Genomic DNA, 26,276 nt, shown 5'->3' with positions numbered 1-26,276 from the left:
TTCAGGTAGTTAACTGTAATGTCCAGTAGAGAGGTGGTAAAGTTGTATGAAGAAGAAAGGCTAGAAGATTGTTAGCTGCAAAGGGCATTTAAGTTTCCTAATAATATCTTTTGTTTTCTAGCTTGTTATATTACATCAGTATGATAATTGCTTGGCTGTTACTTGTTTTGTGTCTTTCTTGTAATATTTTTATTATGTCTATGGTAAGTTATTCGTTAGTTGTCTTTTTTTTTCTTTCTCTCAATTTTCATGTTTTTAGTTACTGCTTATCTCACAGTTTGTAGCAGTTCCTGTCACTGGAACTGTGGGTAGTTCTCATCTGGGGCGAAGTTGTCTTTGGATAGAAGCTGATGGCTTAATTTCTTCAAGTAATTAAGTGTAAAAAAGCCAATTTGCATTTTCTGCTCCAGATCAGAACTTCCTCTTTTGTCTTTCAAAATCTGATCTAATTACTTGTAACAGTTGCTTCCCCCCCCCCCCCCCCCCCCCCCCCCCAGGAAGTATAATACTGTCAGTCTCTTCAATTATTTTTTTTTCTGTTACAGACTGAGACAACTATAGGCCTCAGTTCATATCAACAGAAAAGGTAAGCATAATTGTCTGAAAGTTTAATGCAGACATCCTATTGTGAGATTGTTAATATTTTTTGTAAGAATAATGAAGTAGCAGTGTAAACAAAAATCAAGTACAGATCTTGTAACCTTTCAATTATTTGTATTGTACAGAGAAAATTTTAAAAACAAAAATATTAGAAAATGTTTTACATTTAAAGTCCTTGTGTATAGAGAAAATGCTTCTGCTTAGATATTTCATTTTATGTCCTTTTGAATGTGTGAGGAAGGACACACCTTTTATGCATATAATATGATTCACTTGGTTTATTCATACTTGATAGGGGTTTTCTTGCTAATAGGAGGCTCCACTATTACACTGAAAATACCCATTGTATCTGTGTGAGTAATAGTATTTTTAATATTGAGAAGGCTAGGACAGCTAAATCACTTAGCATATGAAATAAGAAATTGAAGAATCAATAAGTTCAATTCTTTAATTCAGTTTATAATACATACCACAGAGTGGTTTTAAGTAAATAAAGAGGGGAGATAAACAGAGACTGCTTGTAGATTTTTGTATCATTTTACTGAACTTTCCTTAAGAAAGGATTGGGTTTGTTTGCCTGTTTCTAAAGTTCTGGGGTCCTTTTGAGGAACAATTTTGATGTTACTTCCAATACTTTTCTTTTTCTTGCAAAGAACTTTGCATGTGTAGTATCAGAGAAGCAAAAGGGGCCTCTTCCTCCCCCTCCCCCCCATCCCTAATTTTTTTTCTGGAGACTCCTCAAACACTCCCTTGCATTTAATGGTATGCATTGAATGGCAATAATGAAGCATTTTTCTTATACAATAGCATTCAACAAGATGGGATGTACAACATAGCTATTTAAAGAAATACAGCTAGACTTTTTCACAGGGTGTTTCCATTTCTTCCCAAAGAAATCTAGGGGAAGGACTAAACTGTTTAATTTCAGAGGATTTAATGAAAAGTTCTTATTTTGGTATGTATATAGATCTAGGTTGCCTAAGTGTGAGTTTAAGAGCATCTCTTTGCAAGAAGTTTTGAAAAATCTTGGGGGGGGGGGGAGGAACATTACTTCTTTCAATTTATACCTAAAAAGCCTTCATTCTATTTGTATCACTTGCTGCAAGACTCCGCTGCCTCCTGATTAGACATTGACATAAATTCTGTGATGTAAATCTTCTGTTTTGTATGAAAATATTGTAAGTTTTGGCTTACCTTGTATTAGATTTCTAAGTGAACTTGGAAAGCAGGGTAATAGGGGGAAAGAGCGAACATGAAAAATCTATGAGGATGTGGCAAGTCTTTCACTTCAGATGAAATTAAAATACAAGTTCACTTTATCTTTACTGTGATAATGTAAAAGAGAAGAGTTAATGTTATGTATTGAAATAAGGCACTTACTGCATATTTTAATCTGAAGCTTGAGGCAATTTCTGTATTATGGTAATGTAAATTTTGTCAAACTTGTATTATCCTAACTTCTCATTTGCTTTTTAATTAAAGAAGTTTGACTTAGTCAAAAAAGTCTGCATAAAACTTGAAAATTCTTGTTGCTGCACCTTCCCTACATCTTTCTTATTTCCTCCTCCCCAACAATGGAGGCTTCTCTCTGCCCTTCAGGACTTCTGCCTGTTCATTTCTTGCCTGTGAAGTCTCTCAGTTTAATCTTTTCACTTCATGCTGCAGCATAAATTTTCCACGTATGCTACAGTTATAAGTGCTGTAATATGTCAGATTGCAAGGATGAAAACATGAATCAAGGAATAATGATGGAACTTATAAGACCTGTGGTTAATGTATTTTATCTTATGTAGAGTCAGTCTTTATGGAGTTTAAGTGGAATAATATCTTGTTTAAATCATTGTGCCTCCATGGCAAAAAGAAGGTGCCTTTACTGGGACTTGGGGATTATGTGCAACTTTTTTGTCTCCCAAGAATCAATGAAACTTTGTGGTCACAGAATCAATGAATGGTTTGGATTGGAAGAGACCTTAAAGATCATCCAGTTCCAGACCCCTTGCCATGGGTAGGGACACCCTCTGCTAGGCCAGGTTGCTCAAAGCCCATCCAGCCTGGCCTTGAACACCTACAAGGATGGGGCATCCACAGCTTCGCTGGGCAGCCTGTGCCAGGGCCTCACCACCCTGACAGTAAAGAATGTATTTATAATACCTAATCTAAACCTGCCCTCTTTTAGATTAAAGCCATTACCCCTTGTGCTATCGCTACACGCCCTGATAAGAGTCCCTCCCCAACTTTCCTGTAGGTCCCCATTAGGTATTGGAAGGTTGCCATAATGTAGGTCTCCCTGGGGCCTTTTCTTCTGCAGGCTGAACAACCCTAACTCCCTCAGCCTGCCTTCATAGGAACCGTCTGATCATCCTTGTGACCTTCCTCTGGACTCATGCTAATATTTCTGAGTCCTTCTTGCGCTGGGGGCCACCAGAGCTGAATGCAGGGCCCAGGTGGGGTTTCATGAGAGCAGAGTAGAGGGGGGAGATTACATCCCTTGCCCTGCTGGCAAGGGATGTAATTCCTTACAGATGCAGTTGTATATAAAATAAAATTTTATATATGTATATAAATATTTTATATTTGTATATAAAATAAAATTTTGCAGAATGTCCACAGATAATAGAATACTGTATCTCGGCACTGATGGATATCCATTTCACCTATGCTCTTCCCAGGTGTTGATATTTTAACCATCTTTATAACTGCATCTGTAATGTAACTTCTTCTGGTTTGCACCCCAGGATACAGTTGGCTTTCTGGTCTGCAAGCGTGCATTGCTGACTCATGTTGAGTTTATCATCCCCAGTTCCCTTCTCATTAGACCTGTTCTTAGTGGTCTTTGAGAAAGAGGCTTAGGCCACAGATCTTCCACTTTCTTTTTTTTTGTTTTTAATTTCTTGTCCAAGAAGATAGCTTTCTGTGTTTGAAGTTGTGGTGGTTTAGAGTGTGTTCTAATAAAAACAGTGGCTTTGCAGACTTGAAAAATCTCCTCATTTTCACATTATAAAAGAAACATACAAACTGCCCATTCCACTTCAGATCACTGGCCTATTTGTTGTTCGGTCGCAGTGTGATAAAGACCAGCATTGCAAACTTCTCAATACCATATTGCAAAGTGAATGTGCAATTTCCATCCCCCACCCTTCCCATTACTGCTTTTGCATGCATTTTTCTTTATAGGTATTTTCTTTCTAGGTGATTTTTTTTAAATGGCATTACTGAAATCTCCTGAGTGTCTCCTCCACATGCTTAACTTCTATAGATGACTTATCCTTCACAGTCCTTATTAGTGATTATAATCCTTGGTATGGCTTGTAGATCTTCCCCACCTAGGCAGTTTATTAATTTCTTTGATTGGCTTTTTACCACTAATTGGAAGGAGGGAAACGACCTAGCCATTTAATTTGTTTTGTTCTTGCCTGTGATCAGGCTACAGTGCATCTATTCAAGCTTCTCTCCATCTTTTCCCCACCCTTTCCCCAGACAACCCCTCAGGAAGAAAACTTTGGATTTTAACTTTTGATATTATGAGTATGTTTTCCTGATAAAGGGTTAATGTTGGCATAACTGAGGCAGCCACTAGCTGGATGTAGTTGATGAGAAGCCTTTCTTGCTAGTGTTCTTTATTCATCTGCGCTTATAGCTGTGGCTACTGCCAAATATCTAAGGGGTCAAATGTTTTGTGGGAGCTGACATTCTCCCTGAGGCTACTTTTAATACCCATATTTCTAAAATCCTTTTAACTATAAAAATTTAAATACATCTTCTGATATTTGCTGCTCAACCTTACTTTTTTTTTTTTTAAACATTTACAAGTTCTGGATGTGGTCAGGGAAATGTGATTGGTTACTTACTATTTTAGCCAAAAATGTTCTGCTTTTAGGTGACTCTTTCAAGGACATTCTGGCATAAAAAGTACTCATAATGAGAAATTTGGCTGTTTGTTACTTTAAAAATTCACATAGCTATTTTTGGAGACATTTTCATTTTATTTTGTGGTAGTAGAAATAACAAAGTAGTGGCTTTCTAAGAGCCTAAGTGTTGCTAAAATCATGAAATTTCTTGCCATTTGATGGTTTAATGATGTTGTCTTTTTCTTTTTATTGCTGATTTATGGCACAGGAAAGGAAGTAAAACCCTTTAAACGAATGTAAAAGTAACGTGGGAAAAATACATGTAGAGTAATGTTAGATTTGAATTTTCCTCAGTAGCAATTAAAGATGGTACAGATAAGATTCCACAGAGCACCGACCTCCTCCAGAAATCCCAGAACAGCTAGAAAGGTAAAGCAAGAATACAGAAAACCAGTTACTGCCCAACTTTGCAGAACTCTATTATGTTTGACAAACACTTTGTCCAAATGCAGATGTGTGCGTGGGTGATTAAAATTGAATATGTAGCATGCTATGATAAGCAGCAAAATGTTTTAATAAAATTTTGCAGAATGTCCACAGATAATAGAATACTGTATCTCGGCACTGATGGATATCCATTTCACCTATGCTCTTCCCAGGTGTTGATATTTTAACCATCTTTATAACTGCATCTGTGATCAAACTTATTGGGAGTTTGTTACCTTTCCTCAATCACATCTTGTAGGATGCTGCTTTCTCGCTTTGGTGACAGAATGGATGGTACAGTGAGGGAAATGTTTTTTTCCAAGGCTGCTTGTAGTTTACTCTCAAGTCTTACTTTTAAAGTTAAAATTCTCACAGAAGGGTAAAAGTGTAGGGACCATCTTAAACCACTTTGAGGAACTAGACTTTCCTGAAACTTCGTAGACTCAGATGACTTCCAGCTAATTCTTGTCTGCTGGAGCTTGTTGGCAGATGTCAGGAGTTCTTTCTCATTCAGTTGCATCTTTTTTTCATGTTCTTTGCACTTTGAAGGTTAGACAACTTGGAGGGGTAGGGAACAAAAAATGTTTAAATTCTTATATTAGTCTGGGAAGCAAGCAATAGCTCTACATGCATGCATAATAATTAACTTAAATGTCATTATGCTGTAAAGTTGCCCTACCCATGGGTGTATCCAGCCTTCAGTGAGCAAGTGCCCAGCAGAGCAGACATTATCATCGTTTTGTAGGTCTGCTGCAAGTTGACTCATGTTGGGCCTTTCAGTAGACAAAGTTTGGGAATTCCTATATTGTTTGTTCCCATTTGAACGTTATTACAGTTACTTTTATTATAATTGGCATTTGTTATGATGTAGCTGCCATTACCAAAATTCAGCCATTTAAAAATTCTGTGCTAAGTGGTTTTTCGGGATAACATAGCTGTGAGTTCTGAGAAAATGATACTTAAACTACATGTATGTGAAGAGTTGCGTATGTCCTGATTGTTGCGATTAGATTAAGTGACTCTTGACTATTTTCAATGCATTTGAAATACTGATCTTTGCAATCAGTTTGGTAAATATTATAAATATTTCTGATAATGACTATGATTTTAAAATCATAATTTTAAAATTTTTTAGTTAATTCCTTTTACCAAGAAATATGTTCTTTGTTAAAACAACCAAACACGACAACAGAGGTTCTGCATGGCTGACTATTCAGAGGTTTAAAATAGGGAGAAATTATAGAGTATTACTGAAAGAACTGATTTAACAATCATTCTAGAAAGAAAGTAGTTCCATTTAGTGTTAGGACTATGTTGATAATAGAGGTGCATGGCCTTTTTAACCTTCTCAATTAAAAAGTGCACTCAAAACGTTTTTTTTAATTTTACAATAAATGTGGAAAAGTGAGTTGGTCACTTCGAAGACTTGTTCTAAACTCATTTTATCCTTTCATAATATTAATGCTAATATAATTTTCCAACTTAATTGTCGTTTTAACTTATGTTTTGCTGAGCACATGTTCCTGTGAGGTTTAGTATTAGACTGAGAAGGTATACCCAAGTGCTCTCTGAATACTCCAAGTCATAGCAGCACTTGACAGTAGCAAGAATTGTTATTTTCTGTAAACTTGAATTCAGTTCTTCCTGTTGTTTGTCTTGCACCTTCACTTTTACTGTTCTGAGATGAGTGTGTGACTAAAGCTGTCTATTGAGATAAGAGTAAGTATAAAACAGTGTTTTAGTTTTATCATGTGAATAAGGCTATTTTCAATGGCTAAGCTCTAAGCAGCATTGAAAATGGTTCAACATCCAAACCTGGAGAGCTGTATAACAATCAGCATAAGTAGACCTCCCTATTCCACATGTGTTATACTTGAAGCGGAAAGATTCTGTTATAGAATAGTGGAGTGAATCATGGAGAGTTCTTGAATTTGTTATAAAAATATGGTGGTGTTGTCACTGCTCAAATCTAGGCTATTTGAGAATACAGGGAAGATTTAATACCCATTTTTGAAGTTTTACTCCTCTAAATAACTTCTTTAAATGGTTCTGAATTGTGGAAAGGCATCTGAATTTGACTGATGATTCGTTTTCCTGGAAGTGTGCTGGATGGACTTCGATCGATCAAGTTTAAGACCTCAGCTGTCATAAGCCCAACCACAAGGCATCTCCTACCTCTCTGCTTTTCTCTCTGTGGAAGCAGAGTTGGGTGGTTCTGCTGCCCTGGCGGCCTTCGTGGAGCAGCTCTGTTTACTCAGGATGCTTGGTTGCAATTCAGTCTTCGGGAGTCTGTCATTGTTAATGCCAAGTCAGAAAACAAGGATCAGAAAGCAAAGTATTGTTCTACTATCAGAAAAAGAAGCATCTAAAGAAAAAGCAGAGCCATCGATCTTGAGCCATTTAGCTGTCATTGATCTTTAGCCAATCTTTAGCCTTTCCTGTTTGTTTCTTTTACATTGTCCTCTGTTGTATGTTCATTGTGTGGATATTAATTTTACCCAGCCCAAGACAGAGTGTTACAGAGATGCAGAGGTGTGGTTGCAGTCACTTCATTGTGAACGAGAAAATGTTTCTGTCAATTAAACTGCCATTGTATTCTTAAGTTGTGGCTTACTGATTGTGCTCTCTGACTACGACTGTTCTGGTAAAATAAGCAGTACCAGAGAATGTTTCCAGATAATTTATGGTCTTTACTGCTGGATTGTTTGGGTGGTATTTAAGTTTTAGCCTTCATCTGCTAGCATTCTCCAGAACAGTTACCAGCAGGAGGTTAGAACAGGCAAAGCCAAGGAATGTTTCTAGAGCAAAGTAGTTGTACTTTGGAGATGAAGAGATTTTAGCAGTAGAGACATGGGCTGGTTTCTCCTATATGGCCTCAGGACCAGCAAATTGGTCCAGGATGGTTTATGTGCTAGTGTGGTTGTAAGTAGAGAAACTTATGATGTGCATGTGAATGTCTTTGTTATGTATTCTGAGGAGGATGTTTGGATATAGCTATGAAAAAAATATGTAAACCTGTCTAATTTACTGTTATACTTAGTTTTCCTCTAAATAGTGATGACTGATGTTTCTATTATATCCATTTCCAAAAATTGTACTCTTGGGTAGTCTTTCTTGTAGGCATGACATATTCATGTAATATTGGTAAAATTGATATTCTGACTGGGCAAGTTTGTCAGTCTGTTTCTTCTGTTGAATTAGTTATGCTGTTATTAGTATTCATAAATCTTCTGCTAAGACGGGGCAATTCAAGATGAAAGGGAGCAAAAATGTATCATCTACAGTATCTCTTACAGCTTTTTCATTTTTCTTGCAGTGTATCCCTATATCGGGGAAATTGCCGACCTCTCCGGTTCGAGCCACCAATGCTAGATTTCCATGAACAGTAAGTGGACAAATCTTTTGATCAATTTGTTTAGACAAATAGAATAAATCCGAAGAACATTTAAAACCGGAGGAAAAGATTGTGTATACAGATTGCATCGATACCTCATCTGTACATGTAGTTGACCTGCACATTCAAGAGAGCTGGTGTATGTGGTCTTAAACATCATGTAGCTGCACATCAGTCTTTGTGTAGAAATCACTTCCACAGAGTACCCAGGGCTGGAGTATGTCCTTGTACAACTGCTTTGAAGAATGGAAACAGTTTTCAATTTAGACTTCTAACATACTGAAGCAATTCTACCTTTCTGCCTATAAATACCCTACCTCAGAGAGCTGGTACTCCAGTGTGTCAGGTGCAACTTGAAAGGTGCACAATATTCTTGTCATCCTCACGGCTTGTTCTAGTGCTCTTGTGAGTGCTTACACACTTGGTGCTACTCTTTTAAGTGTTTGACCAACCTGTAAGCTGTGAAATGGTCCAGTACAAAAAGAAACTTTGACAGAAAAATTGTCAATAGATCTGCAGTTATTAGAACAGTGATGTAGAGTTGTGAACATGCAGCTCTGAGGCTCCTCCATGACCGGGCCCGTGTTCCATCTCACACCTAGTTGCTATTTTGATTCTCAGTGGATGAATTGAATGGTTGACAGCAAACATGACTTCTCTAAAAGGTAGAAGACGGAGAGGAGGAAGGCTGTTTTTGTTTTAAGAGATACCCATCTGTAATTGTTTTTCATGAGAACTGCTATGGAGATTTTTCTTACCAGTGAATGGTTACTGTATGGTTACTGTAATCTTACCATCGCTTTCTTGTTAACAGCTGAAATTAGTTCCGGCCTTGCTGTGCAGAGGTGCAGCAGTTTCTGTGCTTGACTGGTATTTTGTCACAATGTAAAGTGAAGTGATGACATTTCCTATGTTTTGTTAACAGTTCAACAAGGTAGAAAGAAAACAGCCCAGGCATGCCCTAGTGCAGTGTTGCTTGTGACACAAATTTCCACCATCTCCAGCCAGCACTGCTTCTGGATGAAAAGCTGTTTTATTTTCAAATAAACCACAAATTATTAATAAAAACCATAGTACTCCTTGTCTGTAGGAAATACCAATGTATGGTCGGTGCAGTGACTATACATATATGCAAGGAGGCTCCTGTGTGTTGATACAGCACATGCTTAGGCATTTCTGAAGAAGGAAAAGCTGTAACTATAATATTGTTTGCAGACAGTGGTTTTCCAGAAATAGTCTTTATCCAAAAAAAAAAAAAAACAAAAGAAAAAAAACAAACAAAAAAACACCTTAATGTCACTAAATAGTAAAGCTATATGGAAATGCCTCATTTTATAGAGGTTATTGTATTTCAGTCTGACAGAAATACAATAATCCATGGACTTGTAATATTCTGACTAGAAAAGCAACATAATAAATCACTCTATTCCCCTCCTTACTATTTATTCAAAGTATCAGAACCACTAGCGTTTCATGTTTTTTTTCTTATTTATTTGTCAGTAACTTGTCATAGCTAAGAGGATATTGAGGTTCTAAACTGAGTAGTAAAATACCTAGTGGTAAGCCTGGGTCTGTTGCATCTTTGCTGTAACAAACACCATTATGTTATAGTTAAATTATAATGGGGAGTGCAGTACAGACTCAAACTTGTACAGCAGTTTGCTCAGCAGTTTAACTAGAATCCTGTAAAAACTTGCTTATTGATTTGTTTTTAAGTGAATTTCTCTTAAAATTGTTTTCAGCTTATATAATTACAGAATTTGACATTTAAAACTATATTTTATATAGCTTTTTGATTCTAAGTGGATATGAATAAAGTATTCTTTTGATGTAGTTTGAAGTATGTTACTTTTAAAGGTCATCTGTAGTTTACCTGCTTCTCTGAAGAAAGCTGCATGTGCTTTTATTGTGGATTTCCAGAAATGCTTCCTTTTTTTTTTATCTGTTCTTCATTATATTTTGGCTTTTTATGTAAGCTGTTCTTGTTGGCGCTGAAAGCACCAAAATAGTATAGCTCTAGTACACTGTTAAAAGTAATTGATTTGCATTACACAGGAAAGGCATATAAACAATTCTGTACAATAAATACAGAACGGTACCAGGGGATTGCTAATTATTATCAGTTAAAATGGGAAACCTGTGTGTCAGACCTTGGTTCTTCATGTATTTTATTTTTCATTTTATTTTTTAAATCTAGAAGTGTATGATCATTCAGTTAGCTGTCATAGTTTTCATCATAACTTCATGCAGAAATCGTCTTCTAATTTATTAAAACTTCAGTAAGATGTCAAAAAGAGCTTTAGAAAAGGTTTTTATCTGGAGCCCCACAGTTCACTTTAAAATATATATTTAGGCATTAAAATAAAAGTGAACCAACTTGGAGAAATGCTGAGTAACTCAGCTTTATGGTGTGAATAAACTGCAGGTGCCAGCCACCTTGGAAGTCATATAATGCAGACTTAAAGGCAAAAAGCCAATAGCTTTAAATTAGGCAGCCTTTTCATGCTCAGTTTCTGTCTTTTCCTTTTGTGTTAATAATGGGTTATAGAAAAGGCATAAAATGCATCTTTAGTTTCTTAGTAAGAATTGTGCCTAAACAGGGTTTTGTTAGTAGGTAGCATTGAGTAGAGTAAGCTTGTTCAAAGTTTGTATTAATGTAGAACTATCAACATGTATTTTTTCTAGGCTAAATAAGGTTGCACTATTTAATTTCAGTCATAAGGTAATAAACCTATCCTTGTGACATTTTTCATCTGCTAATATTGTTTGGGTTTAATCAGATGTTTCAAAACCATGCCGACATGAGCACTTGATATTTATTAAAAGCTATTTTATGTAGTGATCATAGAAAATCAAAATCAGTATTCACTTCATAAATTGATGCTGTAGGTACACATCCTGTGCTCCACCTGGAGATGAGATTTCAGTGGCTTTAAACTTCTGTTTTATAACTGGTGTGGTTTTTTTTTTTAAATGCTGTTTTAATATAAAACAACCAATACAATATTCTACCCTTTTGGAGACAGTCCAGGTAATCACAAATTTATCAAAGGAAATGTGCACTGTGTGTTACGATAAGCAAATCTTTAGTTCATCTCAGAAGATCCCAAATGTTCTTGTTATACAATAGGCCTCTGGGAATGGGGTGGGACTGAGGCAAGTTCTTTCAGATCAGTGCTCCAGGGAACTGCTTAGACTAAGTGGAATACTTGATTTATATTTTGATTTATTTTTAATACAAGAACTTCCTGTTTTTTACTGTGAAAAGAGTAACCATTGGGTTGTCTTCCATAACTTTGTGAGCTGGTTGCTTTGGCAGGACAGTCATTACCTATATGACTTTCTCTGTTTGGCATGCTTCTTCATATTGGAGCTCTTGCAGGTGGCCCATCTAGATGAAGACTACTGATGCTGGGTAGCTTGCACTCTGATCTTGCACCGGCTTTGTGATAAAACTTGAATCTTGATAAATCTGGATACATTGCTTTCATCTGAGTTAATTCAACTCCGACAATATCAAAAGTAAAAATTAATAAGTTCTTCGTGATTAACTTTTGGCAGAACTAACTTCTGATAATGGAGTATTTGGGTATTGAGAAGTTTATGATACTAGCAATATAAGCTAGAACTGCTTACCATCAAAGGTTTTAAATGTTAAATTACTTTAAAGCTGAAGTTGTCTTGCTACCTCTGCTTTTCAGAGTAATGAATGGTAATACGTGAAAAGATGCTTTTAGTGTGCTTCTGTGGTGGATGGGCATTCTTGCAGTGCTCACGTTGTTTGTAGAATGGGACCTTGCTCAAAGTTTTCTTGGTTGTAGGGCAGTATTCTGAAAAACTGTCTTTCAGCTTTCTGTTTATCAAAAATCTTGTTTTGCATTTTCTTTAAAATATTTTGCTTAGGGGGATTTAGTAGCATTTTCACACCTGTGAGCTGTAGTACTTGGAAGGATGTTTCGTCTTTGAATGCTTCAGATAGCCTTGAAAGGAATTGTTTGGCAGTGCTCGAATATTTGAGACTTTCCTGCAAGTGTATGGCTTAAATTAAAAAAAGAACCTGGGAAATCAGTAAACTGATTTCTTTTCTTCAAGAACTCTCATCTCTTAACAGTAAATAGCAGAGAATTTTATCAACTGAAGTGTTTATCCAAATCATTAGATGTCGTAAGTAATAATTGTTTCTTATATTTCAAACAGGTATATTTATAAATGGTGAAAGGGCTTACAAAGTACCTATAATGTGCAGCCAAGCATTTATACAGTACATTTGATATCCTTCAAGTTCACGAGAAGTTGAGATTGTTAGATTAATTTTGCAACATTGAAAAAAAATAAATTTTCATTTCTGTTGGAGTTGGTTAAATGTACGAAACTGTTGACAGTAAATTGCCATTTAGTCCAGATCCACCTCTGCTTTTGTTTGCACGTAGAAATGCTGCCAAAGCAAACAACAGCTTATTACGCTACTAACTTCATTCAAATCACAGCTGGTGACATTCCTGGTTAGGATTCAACTAGTGGTGTTTTGAACACAGGGCTTTGCTAACTGTTTGGAAAAATCATGATGCTTCTAATGGGATCAGACTTGCATTCCTAATATAAAATGGGGCATTTGCTTTGTTTTGTATGCTACATAGGTGCATTTTTTTTTGTCAAGTGTAATAGAAAAGAACTTTATTGATTTGTTATAAGGTGGTATAATCTGGTAGCTGAGAAACAATTGGCCTATAGGCTAGTATATAGATCCCTTCTGTTTTCTTTTGATTTTCTCAGTTAATGAGACGTATTTGCATTCTCAAACTCCCGTGCTTCAGTTACTCTAACTTCAGTTAGTGAAGTAGCATGCATGGGTCGCTCAACCAGCGATGTGTATAGTCCTGTGTCAAACAGGAAGAGTGCTCTATTCACTAATTCCCTACTCTTGAACACCGCACAGGCTTCCTTCATGTGAGGAGCTAGCATTTTCTTAACAGCAGGGTGCAGAAGGCATTCCCTTTCAGTCTCCAGGGGTAACTCCAAGCATTTCCTAATCTAAGTGGGAAGCTCTTGGTTGACTTCGTTTCTCTCTCTAGTCTCATTGAAAAGAGTAGGAGATGGAAGAGAAAGAATATATCTGCTGAACTTCCTTCATTTGCTTTTTACAAATGGATTGGTACCAGTTTTTGTAAGTTAGGCTGTTTTTATAGAAGTGTCTATATGCAATAAGAAAAAATGGTAGTCGTTCTTTTAAAAGGACAGTTTCTCAATCCATGTTTGCTTTATAACGAGTAGTTAGATATTTTTCCACGTTAAGATTGATCCAATAGCTCAAGGACTTGTCTCCCCAACTTCTCGCTGTAGCTGGTTTCCTTTAGTTAAAGCAATCTACCTCTTGATCCCTAGAGTAGAAATTAATGCCATTACAAAGACGTCCTTACAGTGTACTGCAGATGCTAACTCAAATATTGGAAAGAGCTGAGGTGCAGCAGTAAAAAAAAAAAACAAACATCAACACAGGCTTATTTTATTTACCCATTTGAACAGGCACCTCAGCACTGTTAATTACCATCTTCTCGTTGAATGTATCAGGTTGATGTATCTGTTTTTTATCAGTGTAGGTGGACCTAGCATTTTGCAGAGACAAAAGATCAGGAGCAAAATCTTGCATGTGTTGACAATTCACATTTGCCTGAAGGTGTGTGTCTGTACCAGCTTCTCGCAATGAAATGTGCTAGCTGTGACTGCTCCAGGAAATTCTGTAAAACTTGGCACCAGGTAATACTGTATTTGTGCAGGTGGTTGTGCCTGGAGAGCATCCCTTAGCTGGTTTTTGCCTTGGATGTAGGTTCATGAAAGGTGTCTGGAGCACATTGCCAGTTTTTTCCTCTATCAGACATGGTAAAATCGAGGTAAAGCAAAGTTTTTCATATTTCTGTATATTTGGCTAACATCAAGCTTAAAGTACACAAGGAAAGCAACAGTTGAGGAAAACAAAGTATTAGACTTGTTACAAAATCAGAATGGTCAACAAAACAGTAAAATAAAAGGTCGTCTTGGCAATAGAATTCCTTTTTAATGACTGTTGCCTTTCACCTATAATGTGGTGTTTTAGTCTGGAATCTGAAGTTCAGTGAACTGTGGTGTCTGTCAAGTGACTGCTTGCTTACCAGTTGTTTTTATAGGTTTTAGCCTCTCAAATATACTTATATGACTTATATTCACCTCTTCTCAGCACAGGAAAAGTGATCAGGCCTTAAGAGGTTGTTAGCACTTGGAATGTTTCCAGGAATAATGGGTTTTACTTCCCCACTCCCTTTCTGACAGGAACAGTATTAGCAGTTCATTCAACACGATTCTCTTGGCTTTGTGCTATTTCACACGTTACGTACACATCATTAAAAAGTGGTACTTAAATCAACTCTGATCCTAGGTTTTCTGTACATAGGTAGTTCTCTGCTGAGAGCACAGGTGATGTGCTCATCATGTAGGTTGCTCCTAAGTAATACAGTGCTCAAAATCTACCTCATATTCTGTCAATTCCTGCTGCTGTTGTTGGCTGGAATGATTCTGCTTTGGTTTTGGTGTTGGCTGTTAAGCTCCTCTTATGAAGACTCATTGGAGCACAATGTAATAGAGGAAGAGGATGGGTTCCCCTTCTTGGAAAGCTTCCTGAGCATGGTCAGGGGAAGAGAAACTGCACTATGGCAAGCGAGAGTTGCAACAAGGTGCTGGGAACTTGTCTTCAGCTGGAGAGCATGAGAAATTGCAGTGAGAATTGGGAACAGAGAGCTGATCCTCAGGAGAGGCTGAAAGAGCCTCCTTCAGTGTCAGAGGAGTTGAGCTGTTTCATTTCATTCAATTTTTTTCTGTCAGTAGAATCAGAAAGTACTTGTTTAAGGCATGATTGGTTTCTCTAAACAATGAATTAACTGTGAAATTGCTGGCTTATGGGACTCTTTCAGTTACCAAGCAGATAAAATGCTCAAGTCCATCTATACTGATGTCACTGAAGGAATGCTTGAAGTAAGAGGATTATTTGAAGGTTCTACCATAGGAATAGAAATTTTTGCTTCTTTTGATTGTGAAATAGAAACCTGAAAAACAGCATTTATTTTTGGATAAATACCAAGTTATAAGGTGTTAAGTAGACCTTCACAAAAAGTAATCCATAAGAGAACAGAAAAACTAAGTCTTTAAGATTCAATATGCATATTACTTCAGAAGAAAAGAACAAAAAAAAAAAACACCAACATTTAATGCAAAGTTTTATTATCAGTGTTTATGATTGCTTTGTACCTATCTGCCTTAAGGGGGCAAAGCCCAGTGTTGTGTTTTTCTGTTTTCCAGAATTCTAACTCTAAAACGTTTTGTTTTTTGACAGGCCGGTTGGAATGCCAAAAATGGAAAAAGTTTACCTACATAACCCTAGCTCAGAAGAAACAATTACATTAGTATCAATATCTGCTACAACATCGCATTTTCATGCGTCATTTTTTCAAAATAGGGTAAGCTATTCTGCTTTTTCCAATTCTTTTTTTTTTTCCTGAAAGTGAACTTGATTCCTGCTTGCCTTGCTGCTTCTTTAACAGAGCTACTTATTGCTACTTATTGCAATAATTACATACCTTAAAGCGTTTAAGATGCATTGGTTCTTGATCTCAAAACTGTTACCAAGCAAATTTGACCTGAGTGTAGAAACGCATGCAAACCCTAGTAGAAGAGAAGAAATAATATATTTTATAGGAGTGCTGTCAGAGGTGGAAGTATATGCTATCACACAGAGTTTAACAGCAGACATCCCTTGTTGCTGAAGTGACGATTAAATGTACTGTACCTGAGAACATGTAGAGGAACATGCTGCTCTTAGAGTCTTTGTGAAAATTGTAGGTCCAGTGAGGTGCCATTAGCCTGAAGCAGTCACCCTAATGCAGGTGTAACTACTACAGTCATGTCACAGGAACTTGCAAGTTGAAAAGCTTGGTATCAGTAGGGTTAACTCTTAACCATGTTAATGTCAGACATAGTCATCTAGTTTCAGTTTTGTATGTAGGGCCTGTGGTTTAGCAGGTTCCATAAAGTTCAGTTGTAATTGCCATTCTCCAATGTTCTCTAAACTCAGTCCAAAATATTTCTGTGCAAGATTGAATTCTGAATTTACAGTTCAGCTTAAAAATACGGTTAAATATAATTTTGCACTAGACATTAGTTGTAAAATACTGTTTTGTTTTCTTTATTACATGCTTTTTCTCCTAATCTTTAACAGGCTTTCTAAGTTCAGTGTTCAATAAAGAACACATGGAAATCTTCTGTAGCACAAAATTTTTTATTCATGTGCAAGGTGCAATGATCTCAATAAACGGTTTTGTTCTTTTTGTTTTTTTTTTTTCCAGAAAATTCTTCCAGGAGGCAATACGTCCTTCGATGTAGTTTTCCTCGCAAGAGTAGTGGGAAATGTAGAGAATACTTTATTTATTAACACTTCTAACCATGGGGTATTTACTTATCAGGTAAGAGAAGTAGAGAACATTCTTTCAGAAAAAAAGTTGTAAAGTGTGATTCAGCCTCCACTGTATCTATTACTGTGTATTTAACTGCCCAAGGATATTTGCTCAACAATATTTTTCAGCCCAGTTGAAGAAGTTTTCTTCCCAGCTGCTTGTTGTAATGCAATACCACAGCAAATATCTGTAGGGCGGTACTGTTAAGCCAGATCGCTGGAATTATATAGGATTTTAAATCCTTCCAACAGCTTTTTTTGTGTGTTATTTGAGCAGTTAATTGCAGTGATCTAGCTCATTCTTCTGCTCTGTGTTCATCTGATATAATGACAAGACAATCTTATTCATTAAGCTGGCAAAAAAGAAATCTATTCACTTGAAATTCAAAAAGATAAACCATGCAGATGAAAGAGTTTGAAAAATGAGAGAAATCCTGCTGTTGAAAGATAAGTCTTACATGGCAAAATTCAGAAAACTACAGGAACAACCCTTCCCATATGGGTAGTTTGTTCCATGTTGGTATCATTAAAGGATATTTCACGTCTTTTTAACCTTTAGTTGCTATCTATTTCAGAGTATCAGAAACAAATGTGGTATTTTGACTTCCTGTGTTCTAAATATGTCAGCGTAAGTAAGTAGTAGCTATGAGAGATACTTGTTTGCTGTAAACGAAACAAGTTTTATTTCAGTGCTTTAGCATGATGCTGATTTTAAGTGCTCGGTTAGAAGTATGTTATAAAATTCATTTAAAAGAGGTAGATTACTAAAGTCGGCATTTATAATAGGTGCTACGACAATTGCATGCAGCTACTGAAGCTTGTTTTTTCTTTTTTTGAACCAGGTGTTTGGCATTGGAGTACCGAACCCCTATCGTTTGCGCCCCTTTATTGGGGCACGAGTTCCTGTAAATAGCAGTTTTTCTCCTATAATAAATATACATAACCCTCACAGTGAGCCTTTGCAGGTGAGCCTAAGAGCAGGAAACGCTCATTTATACTCACAATATTAGACTGTACTTTTGTTTATTGTGGTATTGCTTAAAATTCTTTGAACTGTAAAGCTACTTGTGGATGTTTAAAATTTTATAGGTTATATAAATGTTTCTCTGTTTAAATGTAAATCAGTTCTAGAAATTATAGGTTATGTTCGTGGATCTCCTTAGTTCGATGGATTGAGTTTTTACTATAAAATTCCCATTTTAAAAATGGTTGTAATTACTGCAAGACAAAGAATTAAACTTCACTGGTAATTGAGAAAAATAATGAAACAAAGTAAAATAGATTTTGTGTTTTCAATCCAGGCATATCTCTTAGCTCCCTTTTGCTTGTTTTGCATTGATATAGGGAGGTGGTTGTTGTGGCCATCCATGTTTTGTCACTATTTTATTAGTGATGAGCTTTATCATTAATCAACGAATAAAGAATGTTCTCTTGATCTGAGAAATACTGCCAGAAAGGTTCACCGGTGACATGAATACAACAAAATGAATTTCTCTCTAGACTTTGCTGCAAAGTACAATATAGTACTATTATAAACTAAAAAAGGGGAGATTTAGATTAGATGTTAGGAGGAAATTTTTCACTCAGTATGGTGAGGCACTGGCACAGGTTGCCCAGAGAAGCTGTGGATGCCCCAGCCCTGGAAGTGCTCAAGGCCAGGTTGGATGGGGTTTTAAGCAACCTGATTTAGTGGCTGGCATTCCTGACTATGTCAGGGGGGTTGGAATTAGATGATCTTTAACATTCCTTCCAACCCAAGCCATTCTATGATTTATAATTTCTTATAGTACAGTGTGTCTTTACAGTGTAGCAATGGCAAGAGTTGTTGTATTAAGCAGGATAAATGTCTGAAATGTCTGAACCTAACCAAACAAGTAAATGAATAATCTGCTGATGAAGTTGTGCTTCTGTTCAGTAAATGATCTACAAACTGTAAAAGGCTACAGACAACAGATAAAGTGTAGCAGTAGCTTTATCATAGTTGAAAGGGAACTTATGAGAAACTGCGATGGTCAAATAGTTGCTAATGCCAAACATTGCACATCATAATATCTGATTGCTAAAACAGGCTCCCTTTAACACTGAGTGTTAAATTTTTTCCTGTTGTCCACCCTAGGTGGTAGAAATGTATTCCAGTGGAGGTGATCTCCATTTAGAGCTTCCAACAGGTCAACAAGGAGGTACAAGGAAACTATGGGTGAGTAGTAATGTCTTGCAGAATCTATTACAGGTGTTTGAGGAGGTTTTATTTTGATACACTGTTAGGATTTGTTTGTTTTTACCAACTTTGTTTGTTGTCACGTAATTGTTAAAAGTAGCCCATGAAAAGTGAAACAATAACATAGTCTATTAATTGCACAGTAATAGGAATTGAAGGAAGAATTACAAGAATAATACGTAATACACAAATTACAAGAATAATTGAAGGAAGAATTACAAGAAGTCATCTGCATTAAGCTCTTTTTTCAAATGAGAGGATTAATTACACCCACTTGAACATACAGGGCAATGTAGTCCTTCCTATGGCTTGTGAGCTGGATCTAGCCCACAGGAAAAATGCCAAATATGGAGAAAACACACTTGTTTTTTTGTTTTTTTTAAACTGAGGAAGTCCTTCCAGTAAATCGCTAGGAATATTTACATGGGTTGAAAAATCAGCTGGATGAACTTAAGGAAGAAGAACCTATTGAGGACTATTAAATAAAACAAATTGTGTCCAGCTACAATAAATCCCTGAATCATGAGTCAAAATTGTCCAGACACTGTTCTGCAGGATATTCTTCTTTGCATGCCATGCAGTTACTCTATTCTACATATTTGCTGCTGGAGACAGAATAATGGGTTGGATGGACACTTGGTCTGGCCTGTTAAAACTATTTTGTTGCATTCTTTGCTTAATGTAGTTTTGAAGTAGCACATACTGATATCCTCAAGTCAAATAAATTTTGGAAGCATTCTGAAGGTGAAGTTCGGCTTTGTGCTGTATATCAGAAACTTGGCAACAACCAACTGGAGATGAAACCTATATTCCTCTGTGATTAAAGTTACGCTTTTTTTTGACATCTGTTTTGTGTCTGAAAGTCATTGGCCTCCAAAACTTGTCTCTTCCTCAAGTGTATCATTATAGTTACTGACTGTTATATCTGTTGTAATGAGTAAGGCCAGGATATTTACAAGTAAGTCAAGAAGAAAGATTACAAAAATTAATTCCTGACTTTTCTGGAGGATGTCTATGATAATGGCAGCATTTTAATTTTAGATGCAGAAAATACAAACAAGTGAGTAGGCATTGCAGATTGCAAGTATTTTAAAAATTTAGTGGAAGGATCAAACAAAAGCTGGGAGTTACAAGTAAACATTATTTTTTTATTTTTTTTTTAAATCCTAATATTTTGACACAGTTTTAGTCAAATGACATTGCTTGTAAAGATCACTGACAAAAGATAAGGGGAATGTTGAATTCTGTAGTCGTCATTAAGTAGGTAACTAACATACCAGTTTGGTGGTTAGGACCACTAGTGAAAGCACAGAAAACTTTAAAATGCCTGCTGTATTTCTACTTCTGTTTCTTGAGCGAGTGTCTTTTTCAGCTTCCCCAGGCCAGGTTGCCAGTTAAAACAAGTGTTGGCACGCATGTGGAAGCTACCAGTGTATTGCATAGAAAGACAGATTAGTACTATTCGGCGTTAATCCCCTTGCTGTCATATCAACCATTGGTGTTTCAAAAAAGTTTGCATCGCTTATGTCAAGAGCTGCATTGCAGTAAGAAAAAGCCACAAAGTAGAAGAAATGATTTGAAATATGATGCTGATAGTTTGATATATGGGCGTGCATTGTTGTGTCAAATTGCATTGATGCCAAATGCTTCAGTGACTGGACAGAGCAGTCCATATATGCAGGGGTGTTTTTGTGATAACTGTTTAAAGGTACTTCAGGGATCTGACAAACCTTGGATTGCTGGTTACGCGTGTGAAAGAGTCAAATCACACCCTTGGAAGTGTTAATAAACTGCTGCATTATGTTAAGTCTCTGAATAAGTGTGAAACAACTTGAGAGCTAGACTGGTCTGTATAATTTTTAGTTTAAGGCCTCATCAAATAGTAGTAGTTAGATGTACTTACTTTGATATTTGACACCTCCAAAGAATACATCTACAGTCATTATGCCATGCAAAATATGGCTTGACCTCCTCAATGGATTGATAATGAGTTTGTACTACAGAAAGCACAGAAGGGATGTGTAAGACAATCAGCACCCATATGAATTGTGTCCAGTTTCCTTTATCAAAAACATAAAAGAAAAAAGCTGTCAGCTGAAGAAAGATCAGATGGTGCAAAGGCTACTCATCAAAATTTTCTACTATATTTATTTGCATTTGAAGTGGAGGGAGCTTCAAATTTGAAATCAAGGTTTTCATCTTCTATTGGAAAAAAAATTGAGCTTTCTAGCCCTTCCGTAATATGGAGAGGAACAGCATGCAGTGTTAGTGTTTCAACTCCACAAGGTTCTGGCTACTTGCAATTCTAAACTATTTTAATTTGAGTTTAGCTAGATGGTTTTGACATGTGTTTCTATATGTGTATGAAACCGTGTATGCCTCGTGTCTGCTTTAGAGAAAAAACAATGTGTAAAAGCAACGTTTGATGTTACTGTTCTCCAAAACATTTTTGTCACTGGATTTTTCTTATTGATAGGTTCTGTCAATTTATTTAATCTACTGTCCTTTTGCCAGAGTTTTAATAAGTAGAACTTAAACCAATGGGGCATGAAAGTCCTCTTGTTTTAACTATTTTTAATCAGTGTCATGTTAAATGAAAGAACTCTCCTAACTAAGTGTAATGGTTACTTTAAAGACATACAGCCTATCTCTTGCTGCTATTACAGCTTTTTCTCTTAATACAATTATACTTAAGTTGTATTCTTTTGGTGTGGGAGCAATTTTTGTAATTACTATGCTCACAGATGTGCTTTGAATATTTTATTAGGAAATTCCTCCCTATGAAACAAAAGGAGTGATGAGAGCCAGCTTTTCATCAAGAGAAGCAGATAATCATACAGCATTCATTAGAATAAAAACAAATGCATCAGACAGCACGGAATTTATCATTCTCCCTGTTGAGGTAGAGGTTACAACAGGTTTGTAGAAAAGCATTTTTGAAGTTATTCAGCTTAATTAATTTGTAAGACGTTTTTTTAAAGTTAACTTTTTTTTTTTTCTTAAAGCACCAGGAATCTATTCATCAACAGAAATGCTAGATTTTGGTACACTACGAACACAAGGTAAAACTATACTTCATCACTTAACAGTATTTGTAAAGAGGGAGGAGAGAAAAAAAGATGGGTTATCTTTGTACTATTCAGGATTCATTGTGGTGTGATACTGTGTTTTTCTTTAAGAGACAGTTTCAAAAATAGGATAATACCATTTCAACTGTGCACAAATGTATTCACCTTCGAGTGCACTTGAGATGAGTACAAGCAAACAGCAGTCTGCACATCCAGTTATGAGTCTAATAATGACCTTAGTTTTACACAGTTACACATGATGTTGTCTGAAAACTGCTGTCAGTTTACTTTGTGAACTTTTTTTTTTTTGAAAGATTGCTTTATATCTGCATAAGTTTTAACTTTCAGACACAGGGAACACTAAAGGTGTATGAACTTGACTACATTTGTTTATGATTTGATCTTTTTTGGTGCAAATGTGTAAACAGCACTTTTAAATTTTTTTTACATCGTAAGTTAATATTTAGTGAAATCAGAAAAATTGTATGTGTATGACAGAAAATAGTAAAAACTGAAGCTATCTTTTGAAGCTGTAAAAGGGCTTGCCACTACTGATGAAAAATAGTCCATTTATATCATTTAAAAAAAAAAACACAACACTGCAAGGTAGCCTCTGAAGTACTTTTCCATGCAGCTTAGTTAACATGTAAAGTTTAAATAAGATTAGTCTATGTTGAACATGGGTGCATCTGGCAAAATCATTCATTTTAGTGTTTTTAGCCAGCTCATTTCTTAATGAGTTAGAAATAAGAATGGTTAACTGAAGCATGTAATACCTGCTATATACAAAAATACAGTTTTAAAGTGTGTCAGGTTCTTGGTGCTAGCAATTTTGACTGGCTGTGCTATCATGTTAATCTCACTTTTAAACACTGAACAACAGTGGATTTACATGAGGAATTAGTTAGTGCAGATGACTTTGTATAAGGTTTTCATGTTAATATAGCCTAATAGCCAGGTATGTTTTTTGTTCTTTAACAGATCTGCCAAAAATTTTAAATCTGCATTTATTAAATTCAGGAACAAAAGATGTGCCAATTACAGTAAGTTTTATTTCCTTTCAATTTGAAACTTTCTACTTGGATTTACTTCCTCTCCTAAACACTGATAATTTCCAGTTTCATCATATGGTGTTCAGAATTAGAAGCTAGGTGATGTGTGATTTAAAATATAACTTACTAGTAGGACTAGAAATAATGTGTATGCATGGTAAAATTAATTTGCTTCATAGCCTTCTTTCAACAGCATATAATAGGTTGTGTCTACAATACCGTAGCCTATTGAAGCTTTTCTGCTTGTGAGTAGTAACTCAGCTCAGCATGTGAGAGATTAACTGAGACTCTATGAGAGTGTATAAAGTGATGGTCCAATGTAATTTTTTAAGATAAGCAAAGAGTAGCTTTCAGAAGCAGACTGTGAAATGGCCCTTGTTTTCTTAAGTCCATCTCTCTTGTAGCTTAAAATAAGAAAAAGTCCTGAGAACACTCTACAGCCCTTTCCAGTGAGATCACTGCAGCTGCATATAAAGTACAGACAGTTTCAGAATTCCAGTTTTGGGATTTTCTGCTTTCTGTTTTTATTACAGAATTTTGGCTGTGTTCTCATGGTCCACCCTCATTCATTCATGCCTTTCTCCCGTGCAATTTTGTGTCCTCTATTTTTCTCAGTTATTCTTCCTTTTCCTCCTGTCTTCCTTGTTCTCCAGATTTATTTGTATGGTTAGCTATATCTTGTCCTGGTGCATTTCAAAAGATGTTGAAGTGTTGAAAAGAAACCAAAGGAGCCAGAAGAATGACTGAAGGAGTGGCAAAGGTTTCTTACTGAGCTCTTGGAGAGCATTACTGTGTTTTTGAAGCTTATAGCTATAACTGTAGGGAATGATATTTTAATGGTAGAGGTCTAACAGAAACATAAAACAGGATACAGGACATTAAGGTGAGACAAATTTACAGTAGAAACAGGACACCCGTTTAGTAACCAGGATAGCTTTCCACTGAAGTGATAGTCAATTGCAATGCTTACTAAGTTATTTTTCACTGGTAATTTTCAAGTCAAGACAAATTCATAGTATAGTACAAAGAGAATTTAATTAATGGAAGTCCTGCTCTTTGTTACATTAGTGAGGCTTAGATGATCCTATATGGTCCCTTGTGGCCTTGTAAGCTATGAACTACCCTCCAATGGAGTGTGGTAATATGTTCTAATTGAAAAGTTTGTCTTTGTTTTCCTCTAAAAAGATCTCTATATAATTCTTACAATCAGAGGATTGGTGAATTCATTAAGCAGCTTTTCAAGCGATGTATGCTGTCTGATATCATGCCCATGTTCATAGATTTGCCATGTTTTTTGTAAAGTGGCTAACATAACTTGCGAGTGCAACACAAATAACTTTATATTCAAGTCACCAGTATCACTTCTGATATCTGATAACTTAAAACCTAAATCATACTTCTCCAGAGAAAAATAAATAAATCTACACTTTTTAAAACTATAGTCTTAGGGCTATTGACTGTAGGCCATTCTACAGGTCATGACAGATATTTTTTTTTTCTGGATGAATTACTCTGTTACAGTGTATCAAAGGGGTGAATTTGGAGATCTTGAAGGGCTTTAGGACTTAATTTTGTGATGATAAAGTTACCTCATTTAAGTACAAATATGATGCATTTTTGGTGTTGCATATGGCACATCCAAGTCGACTGTTCTTCTCATTAAGGTACAACTTTGTTGTGAAGTTTGTGAACTGTGTAACCTTCCTAGTAGTTAAAGCACTGTGTGAACTTTGACTGCTGTGCCAATCAAATAGTTTCAAAAAGGTAAGAGTAAAGCATTTTTGGAAAGAACCTGGCAAATGGTTTATTTCTAGGAAGGCTTAAATGGATTTCTGGCCCTTTAGAGCTACAGTTTAAAAGCTGTGAGGCAGAGTTCTGTCACAGATTTCATCTTAATGTCAGAAGAAAAGGCCAGGGCTATATTTAGCATATATTTAATCTGGCTGCTGGAGGAACTAAATATCTTCAGGTCATCTGTATGAGAGACTGCTAATAGTGTTGCCAGAGTTGTAGTTCTGCCTTTAAGTACTTAGTCATGCTGTGTTCCAACAATTTGGTTAAGGAAAATAATAGTGAGTCACTTGACTTTCTTTTTTGAGTTCTAGAACTCTTTATAAGAACTTCCTTATTTGCATTTTTTAGAGTTTTCTATGTTATTAAGGAGCGTCATGCTCATTTCATGTATGAACTGTTGTCATGCTGCAACAATTAAGCCATGCTGTCAAAAGTCTAATAAATCTAGACGGTTGATCATGTGAATTTTTCCCTTCTCTGGAACAAAAAATTTATGTTCCTTTGAGGCAGTTTAAGCCAATTTGATTGCTAAAAGCAAAGGCCCATTTTAAAATTCCAGCTGCTGATCATGTTCATGCATAAAGCAGCAGGAACTTGAGGACAGCTGTGAGCTGTATATTGAAGCTGAGTTCTATCAGTTCGATAATAAAAGTGCTTCTATAGGAAAGTATTTACTTTCATCACAAATACTTGGATAGGTTTTTTATTGCTCTTACCAACCTTTGAGGAATAGTTTACTTCAGAGATATGTTTTCAGTCTGTTTGCTTGAGTGCATGCATCTCAAAGTAATCAAGGGAAAGTTACCTCAAAGATTAAAATCTAGTAGTTCAGCACACGGCAATTCTGGATGGCTGCTTTATGGTTCTGTTTCCATTTCCTGTGGAAGTTAAGTCATGTCCCCGTTTAAACTGAAGGCCAGGTTATTACTGACAAAGTAATTGTCTGTGAAAGTGAATAAAACAGCACAGAGGTTGTTCTGATACTAACGGAACCACCCTTAGAGTGCTGCCTGCATCTACAGCCCTTTTTCCTCTTGCACCGGAGTGGTCTTGTTTTGACTATCTGTAAGACAAATTGTATGGCCTGCTCAGTCTTTAGAGCAATATGGTAGGTGGATGAGGCAAAACTATGTTTGGGAGCTTGCTGACAGGTAAACAGTATGATGAACACGTTTCAGCTCATACTCTTGTCTTACTAGAATGGGTATACCCCAGAGCCCTTAAACCTTATAAATTTCCCCCAGTAACTGCCAGCACTTACACAAATATTCCCCCATATTTCATGTTATCCAGAAAGTTTAAGGTCCACATTTTCCACTGTTATGCTAGATATTGAATGT

The 26,276-nt window shown here is 36.2% G+C and overlaps 1 protein-coding gene across 4 annotated transcripts in view; it reads left to right on the top strand.

Moving 5' to 3' along the window:
• The window catches only part of TMEM131 (transmembrane protein 131), a 96,995-nt gene that overhangs the window by 30,244 nt on the left and 40,475 nt on the right, over window positions 1-26,276 (top strand). For all 4 annotated transcript variants that reach the window (XM_084287115.1, XM_084287113.1, XM_084287114.1 and 1 more), the window contains exons 3-11: window positions 546-586; window positions 8,251-8,319; window positions 15,689-15,812; window positions 16,698-16,814; window positions 17,647-17,769; window positions 18,921-19,001; window positions 21,790-21,940; window positions 22,028-22,084; window positions 23,072-23,133. In XM_084287115.1, the coding sequence (XP_084143241.1) occupies window positions 546-586; window positions 8,251-8,319; window positions 15,689-15,812; window positions 16,698-16,814; window positions 17,647-17,769; window positions 18,921-19,001; window positions 21,790-21,940; window positions 22,028-22,084; window positions 23,072-23,133 (825 nt within the window). The remainder of the gene's footprint in view (window positions 1-545; window positions 587-8,250; window positions 8,320-15,688; window positions 15,813-16,697; window positions 16,815-17,646; window positions 17,770-18,920; window positions 19,002-21,789; window positions 21,941-22,027; window positions 22,085-23,071; window positions 23,134-26,276) is intronic.

The sequence above is a fragment of the Netta rufina genome (genome assembly GCF_964035555.1).
Source record: "Netta rufina genome assembly, chromosome: 1".
In the NCBI taxonomy this organism is placed as follows: Eukaryota; Metazoa; Chordata; class Aves; order Anseriformes; family Anatidae; genus Netta; species Netta rufina.
Note: the sequence above shows the minus strand (reverse complement) of the source record. Positions and strands in the feature narration are given on the sequence as shown.